The sequence below is a fragment of the Bison bison genome, unplaced genomic scaffold (genome assembly GCF_000754665.1).
Source record: "Bison bison bison isolate TAMUID 2011002044 unplaced genomic scaffold, Bison_UMD1.0 scf7180017862966, whole genome shotgun sequence".
Classification (NCBI taxonomy): Eukaryota; Metazoa; Chordata; class Mammalia; order Artiodactyla; family Bovidae; genus Bison; species Bison bison.
The window spans coordinates 20331-28849 of record NW_011493538.1 but is presented as its reverse complement, the minus strand read 5'-3'; the positions used below and the strand labels follow the sequence as shown (position 1 = coordinate 28849).

The 8519-nt window shown below is 37.6% G+C and overlaps 1 protein-coding gene across 1 annotated transcript; it reads right to left on the bottom strand.

Moving 5' to 3' along the window:
- Positions 1 to 3580: 3580 nt before the first annotated feature.
- LOC104983512 (olfactory receptor 7A10-like) lies at positions 3581 to 4549 on the bottom strand. The gene has a single exon (XM_010832942.1). It carries the CDS (start codon positions 4547 to 4549, stop codon positions 3581 to 3583), a length of 969 nt encoding a protein of 322 aa, XP_010831244.1.
- Positions 4550 to 8519: the final 3970 nt, after the last annotated feature.

The following is an 8519-nucleotide window of genomic DNA, read 5'->3' as shown; positions in this document are numbered from 1 at the left end:
ACCAGTTTAATCCCTGGGTCAGGAAGATGCCCTAGAGGAAGGCATGGCAACTCACTCCAGTATTCTTCCCTGGAGAATTCCATGTACAGAGGAGCCTGGTGGGCTACAGTCCATGGGGTCACAAAGAGTCAGACACGACTGAAGTGACTTAGCATGCACGCACATTATGTTTTACTATTTTATTTTAGGATGGCTGATAAAGCAACCCACTAAAAATATAATAATCAAAGTGAATGAAGTCGGAATCTACTATTTCTTTTAAAAAAATGTTTTATTGGAATACAGTTAATTTACAATATTGGGTTAGTTTCAGGTGTGCAGCAAAGTGAATCAGTTATACATACACATATCCAGTCTTTTTTGGATTACTGGCCCCACGTTAGACCATGTTCTGACATTTGGAGACAGCATTTCTGATTACTTTGTTACTCAAGTTTTTTTTTTTTTTTTTAATTTTTCTTCACAAAATTGTATTAGCTTGAGTCTGATGCCTTAGACCACTTGCGCAGTCTGATAGCCTACAGAACTGCATTAAAAAGTGACTTCATTGATATTCCTGTCCAGATACCAAGGAGAGCTTGCAAGGACATACATATTTGTACACAAAATCTGTTGACCCTGAATGATTTGAGTAGGCAGAAATTCGAGTTCTTTCATGAATCCTGATTATGCAAACTGAAGGAATTCTATTGTATCATATGGGAGATATGAAGTGGATAATATCATTTACTGCTCATTTTGTTTATGACAGTATTTAGAATGATTCAGGTTTTTTTATGTAGAACAATGGGGAAAATAATGGTTGTAGGCATCACTACAAGTTTTCAAGCAGGAAGAATAAGATGACTCAATAAGAAAATATAAAACAGTTTCATCAGTCCTTCACTTCAATGAAGAAATCATCTTATACATTGACACTGATGTTCCATACTATTTTCAAAATTTTTCTTACAATTTAAAAACATTTTTAATCTTTAATGAACTATCTAGACAAAAAATTACAACTGAATCTGAAATATAGACCCTGAAACATACATTCATTTCTGGTATGTAAATTTCATTCATAAATGGATAAAACTATGGATGTTGTGAATGTCTCCACATATAGTCTAGGAGATGAACTGCCTGTTTATTAGTTTGTGAAATTCTTGTATATTAACTTCTCAGTATTCTCTGCTTCCTATATATTATGCTAATACCTCTATTTCGTACTGTCTTTACCTACGGGTAAGGACATTTTCCTTAATTTATTGAGTAGATGTATAGTTTGAAAAGGAATGACATGCATAATATTACAAAATATAATTTCAAGTTTGTTTCATGATTTTCAATGTCTTCTCTGACTTGAAGGTCATATGAAGTCAATCTGTTTATTGTGGTTTCTGTTTCTGTATAGACTGAAACTGTCAGACATGTATTTGATAATAAGTTTTTTTTCCAGTAACTATGGTATTCAGTGTGGATATAGAGCCTGCTAAGAGAACAGAATCCTATTTAGGAGAATAAAACTCAATGGCTTATTATAAAAAAAGACACTAGTACATTAAAGTCCTCATTATCAGGAACACCTATTCAGAAAGTGATATTAAAAAGGAACAATGGACATAGACATAAAACAACTGTAGTCTCAGGTTTTTCCTCTCTGTAATGTTATAAACACGACCAAGTTTCCAAGCTTAGGTTTTTTTTTTTTTTCCCCAATAGAGTGGTAACTCATGACTAGTCTTTTTAATAAAACTGAAGACATATTACATGGGGTGATATTTGTCATTTAATAAGAAATGATTCTTAATAAATTATGGCAGTTCCATGAGATACATGGGAATTTCCAACATTTCATATCAAAGTTTGAGAAAAAAGAAGGGACACAGGAGGAAAGAAAAAGAAGAGAAAGCCTTTGGATATTTTCATGATAATGAGGTAATTACATTGTACAGAGCAGGTGAAGACAATAAAAAATTCCAGGAAACAAATAAAAAGGCAACTTCTACATCTACAATCTGATTAAAGAATCACAACTACTGACTCTCAAACTTTGAGCTCTGTAGTCATGGGCATTTCTTCAAATCCAGTATAAATGGCTTTTTTGGACTCACCATCACAAAGAGTGTTTGCAGAGCCCCCTTTATGTCTTTGTTTCTCAGACTGTAGATGAAAGGTTTCAGCATGGGTGTGACCAGAGTGTGCATCACCAAGGCAGTATACTTGAGCTGGGAGTAGCAGCAGAGCTAAGGTACACTACTAGGCTTGTGCAAAAGAATAAGGAGACAATTGAGAGGTGAGATGCATTGGTGGAAAATGCTTTATACTTCCCTTGAGCTGATGAGATTCTACATATATATATACTGGCTTTCATAGCAGCAGTGTTTAGAGTGACAGGTAGGAAGGCAGAGATTTTAGTGGTAGAGTTGGTGGGTGGATTGTTATGGAGGTGCATCCCTTTGGAAAATTGTTTCTAAGTTCTTCTGATTTCTCAGTGAGTAGTTAGGAGTCAAGGGTATCAGTTTACATATGGATGGGGGAAGATGGTGTTTAAGGTATGACAATACAGAAGACAAGAAATAGTCATTGTGGGGTTAAAAAAAGAACAACAGGAGAATGGTGGGAAGAAAAGAACTCAGGAAAGAAGGAAGGAAGAAAGGGAGGGAGGGATGAAGGGAAGGAGGCATTACAATCCTAGTGTATGAAAAGATTTTGAAAGGAAGGTCATTTTGCTCAAATGTATGTACATTGAGTTGGTGATGCCATCCAACCATATGCCCAGCAAAAATTCAGGGCTTTCAAGTCTTCCTTTCATTCTCAATTCATTAGTCACCTCCCAGTTTCATTTCCTTCCCACCAAGACCACACACTTTTGATCAGGCATCCATCACAATTCTACTCCTTGTCCTATCAATTACTTCAAATTAGCCCATTCTTACCTAGTTGATGCACTCAGTTAGTTGGCAACCAAATTTTTCTCCATACGTATGGTCCTGCATGTCTGCTAAATTTTGCTTCATTTTCTTGTTAAGAAAGAACTAGTTTTTCTTCTACATGTGGTGGATTTGAATTTTTTTTTCAGGTCATCTTTATTTATTTTTTATAGATAAATAAATTAAATTAAATTTTTAAATTTAATTTAATTTTTAATTAAATTAATTAAAATTAAATAAATTATTTAATTGGAGGCTAATTACTTTACAATATTGTATTGGGTTTGCCATATATCAACATGAATCTGCCATGTTTTATAAACCCCTGGGCACTTTCTCTGCTTGGAAAAAAGTCCTTATCTATTTTTTTGCCCAATCTAACTTCCACCATTAATGCCAACTAATCTGCACCTGTCTATATCATTAATAAATGACTAATAGCCAGATATCATGATCATTTATTTATTATTCTCTGACTGTGTGAAAGCAGAAAAATATTTTATATGTTAGAGTGGAAATCTTAAAAAATTGAATCTCTTAAGTGTAGATAGAAGTTAAGGTCAAAGCAAAGGAAATACCAGGAAATAATAGAAAAAGCATCATCTACACCTACAATCTGGTCAAAAAAATAGTGATTTCTTACTCCAGTTTCTTTAGCCTGGCAATCATTTACACTTCTTCAACCAGAGGTAAGTTGGCATTTTTAAAGATGACACCCCAATGAATCTTCTCAGAGCCCTCTTTATGTCTTTATTCCGCAGACTGTAGATGAAAGGGTTCAGCATGGGTGTGACCACTGTATACATCACTGAAGCTGTTATATTTGACTGTGAGCTGTGGGTAGAAGCAGGGCTAAGATACACAGATAAGACTGTACAATAAAATAAGGCAACAACTGAGAGGTGAGATGCACAGGTGGAAAATGCTTTATATTTCCCCTGAGTTGATGAAATTCTTCGTATGCAGGAGATTATCTTAGAGTATGAATAAATGATTCCGGTGAATGCACCACCACCCAGGATTGCAGCTGCAAAATATATTACTATGTCATTAAGAAAGGTGTCAGAACAGGCACATTGGACAACCTGATTGAGTTCACAGAAAAAGTGAGGGATTTCCAAGCCTGTGCAGAAGGACAACCGCAGTATCATTAAGCTTTGTAACAGGGAATTCAGAGCACTCATCACCCAGGACACCAGAACCAGCAGTCCACAGTGCCAGGGGTTCATCATGACTGTGTAGTGCAGAGGGTAACATATGGCCAGGTAGCGGTCATAGGCCATCACAGTCAAGAGAAAGTTATCCAGCCCTGCGAAGAGTAGGAAAAAGTGTATCTGGCTAATACAGCCTGCATAACTTATATGTTTGCTCTGCCTCTGGATGTTCCACAGCATCTTTGGGATGGTGGTGGAAGTGAAGCAGATGTCTACAAAGGACAGGTTAGAAAGGAAGAAGTACATGGGGGTGTGGAGTTTGGGGTCTGAGCTCACAGCCAGAAAGATGAGCAGGTTTCCAAACACAGTGATCAGGTACATGAAGAGGAAAAGCCCAAATATAAAGGGCTGCAGTTCTGGTTCCTCTGAAAATCCCAGAAGAAGAAATTCTGAAATTTGTGTATCGTTTCCCGATTCCATGTAGTGCAGGGCTCTACCTAGCAATAAAAATAATAATAAGACTGATTTAACAAAAACAGACCTTACTGGTATAATTTAAAATGTACAATTTATATTTTGCGGTCAAGAAATCCACACCTACAGTTTTGGTGTGAAACTTTTCCCTTTTGGGACATCCTCTGATTACAAATTCCTGTTCATCTCTGTCTTTTCACCAAGAGGTCATGTATTGTAAACTTTGAATGAGGGATTCTGACAAAGTATTGAGGCTATATATTGAGTACTCACCATCTCCTGAATAAGCAGAGTATGCTGAGAGTCACAAGTCCCTACAGTTTAATGATGGAGAAAGAATGTAAACAAGTAGAAATATAATAAGATGTCAAATGAAGAAAAGTAGAGAAGGTATATAGAAGGTAGTAGTAAAGGTGTTATATTTTACTGGGTGTCCAGCTAGGCTGGCAAACAATGTAACATTTGAACAGAGATATCAAGGAAGAGGGTCTGGGGTGTCAAGGTTATCTCAGGAAATGTGGGCCTGGAAGGATGAAGGGCCAGTGCAAAGACCCTGAGGAAGGGTCTGATAGTCAAGGCTCAATTGGAAGTTTCTGATAGTCAAGGTTCAAGTGGAAGTTTGCATGTCAAGGGGAAATGACCAAGAGGGAGAGTGATGAGAAATAGGGCAGAGTGCTAAGGAATGAAGATACAGGGAGTCCATCATTCACATGTTGTTCTTGTGCATTATAAATTTTATTGATTTTATTTAATATATTTTTGCTCTAATCTTATGATGGCCATCATTCTGATTTTGTATTTAATTGAAGGGTAATTGCTTTATAGAATTTTGTTGTTTTCTGCCAAATAACATGATGCCATACATATACATATGTCCCCTCCTTCTTGAACCTCCCTCCCATCTCCCTCCCTATCCTACCCCTCTAGATTGTTACAAAGGCCTTGTTTGAGTTCCCTGAGTCATATAGCAAATTCCCATTGGCTGTCTATTTTACATACGGCAGTGTAAGTTTCCATGTTACTCTCTGCTGTCTGTATTTTAAGGAGAATAATTTGTGTATATGAGTTCAGCTCCTCTTGCCATAAGAACTCTCATACGTCACAACACACACACAGACACACACACACACAAACACACACACACTCTCAACTTCAGCTGCAAAATTAGAACAGAAATAATACAAGATGAGCTGTCAAAACCAGATTATCTATAACCTCAATTATGGGGAAGTGGTACCCAAATTCCAGTTATTAAGTTTTCTATGGACAGTGAAACATGGCTCTCCATTTTAATATGACTATTTTCCCTCTTTATTTGATGAAACATTTAAAAAAGTTCAAAAAGCATAGTTGTAAGAAAGAAATAGACATGAGGGAGAAAAATAACCTAATAAACTTAGGTGGTCTCTGAGAGAAGGAGATGAGGAGAAATCTTCTTTAGTTTGGGGAGTGCTGCAACTTCTGTTATTGCCCTGTCCATGGGGTTTTCCAGAATACTGGAGCGGGTTGCCATTTCCTTCTCTGGGGATCTTCCCCACCCAGGGGTTGAGTCAGTGTTTCCTGCATCTCCTGCCTTACAGGAGGATTTTTTACCACCAAGCCACCAAAGAAGCCCCGTGATGCCCAGAATAACCAGTAAAGCAGAAAAACATCAATTTATTCAAAAGAAAAGGACTGATATCCTTATGATGCAAAGATAGTTTACTGAATGAAGTAGGAAAATGAGTAAAATGAATAAACATATAATTCAGAATAGCGAATCACCACTGGAGAATGAAGCCAAAATTCTGTAGCTTAAAAGGATGCTCATCTTGTGTACTTTCTATAAACTTCACATTCACATTGCCCTGCTCTTGGCCACATAGATCTAGTAAGCATTGAACTTGACTGTTTCACAGATGTGAAAGCTTTAATGCTCAGAGTCACTATAATACTTCTTCCCTTTTTTTGAGTCTCATCGCTTTCTTACTGGGAAATATTCACGCCTCCTTTGTCTTCAAAATCTTCATCTATGCTTTCACATTGCTTATAGGAAGCTCTTTCATGAACCATTTTTAAAATTAATAATTCTAAAGGAAAGGGACATCTCCTCACACACTTAATTTAATTGTATAAGCCATCAATGTCTACTTCTAATTCCTTGTTATTTTCCTATGCTGTGAATACCTTGACACATGTAATGATGCTACTCACTGCCATTCTGACCCCACCCACACCAGACTTAGTTGGAAATGGCAGATGAATAAATATAAATCACTTGAACTTGAAAGATTATGGTCCCACAAAATTGCCAAGGCTGAAAGATGATGAAAGGATGAATAGAGGCAGGGAAATGCTAAAATAGGTATGGAGGACACACAAAACGAATATTTTCCATATTCTGAGGGGAGGACCTACTAGGAAATTAAACTATCTTTCCTAAGAATTAAATATAATAGATTAAATAAAACACAAAATAACTTACCAAAGAGCATCCTTCAGAGAAAGGATACAGACAAAATCATATCAGGGGTCTCTTTGTTCAGTCCTTTGTATGTTAGTATATCTGTCTGTGTATGTACCTATGTGTTTATTTCTATATTTGCAAATACTGCAATATGCAATGTAAAAGGCATGTAAAACAATGTATGAGGCATGTGTTCTTCTCCACATAGTCAAAATAAATACATGGCAGTATGGAAGTGTTTCTATTTTTGTTTATTTTTATTTTTTTAAGTTATTTGAATTGGAGTATAATTGCTTTATAATATTGTGATGGGGAACAGTATGGAGATTGCTTACAAACTAAGAATAACATTACCAGTTGACCCAACAATCCCACTACTGGGCATATGCCCTGAGAAAACCGTAATTTAAGAAGACAGTGTACTCCAATGTTTATAGCAGCACTATTTACAATAGCTATGGGCACAGTCTAGACCTGATTCTGTTGCTAGTCCAACATGCAGAGGTTTCCCCACACCAGATTCCATAAAATCCTACAGAGGCCAAGATAATATATCCTTTTAACATATGATTTATCTCTGAGGACAGTATATCACATTTATGCATCTATATGATTGCAATAAACTTTTTCTTTTATGATTTATTATTCAAATGAACAGAGGCCTCATATTTTATTAAGATTTGTGTTTTAAAGTGTGTACACTTATATAGAAAAATATTGGGGGAGGAGCTAAGATGGCGGAGGAATAGGACGGGGAGACCATTTTCTCCCCCACAAATTCATCAAAAGAACATTTAAACGCCAAGTAAATTCCACAAAACAACTTCTGAATGCCAGCAGAGGACATCAGGCACCCAGAAAAGCAACCCATTGTCTTTGAAAGGAAGTAGGAAAAAATATAAAGGACAAAAAAAGAGACAAAAGAGGGAGGGACAGAGCTCTATCCCGGGAAGGGAGTCTTAAAAAGAGAAGTTTCCAAACACCAGGAAACACTCTCACTGCCGAGCCTGTGCTGAGCCTTGGAAGCACAGAGGGCGATATAACAGGGAGGAAAAATAAATAAACAATTAAAACCCACAGATTATGAGCCCAGCAGTTACTCCCGCAGTGGAGAAGCAGCACAGATGCCAGTACCCGCCACTAGCAAGTGGGGGCTGGGCAGGGAGGCGCGGGATGCATTGCTTAGAGTAAGGATCTTGCCGGAATGCCCCGAGCACTACCTGAGCAAACTAATTTGGGCTACCAAACCAGACTGTGGGATAACTACTACGCAAAAAGCCAGCCCTAACCTAAGACACTGCCAGGCCCATGCAAAGAACAAAGGACTGAACAGAGATAGCCAGCTGCAGATCATCCCCCTCCGGTGACAGGCAGCCAGAAACTAGTCGCCAGTCCAGGTTCCATGCACGATACTGGATGCTTGGGGCTGGTGCACTGGGACGACCCAGAGGGATGGTATGGGGAGGGAGGAGGGAGGAGGGTTCAGGATGGGGAACACAGGTATACCTGTGGCGGATTCATTTCGATATT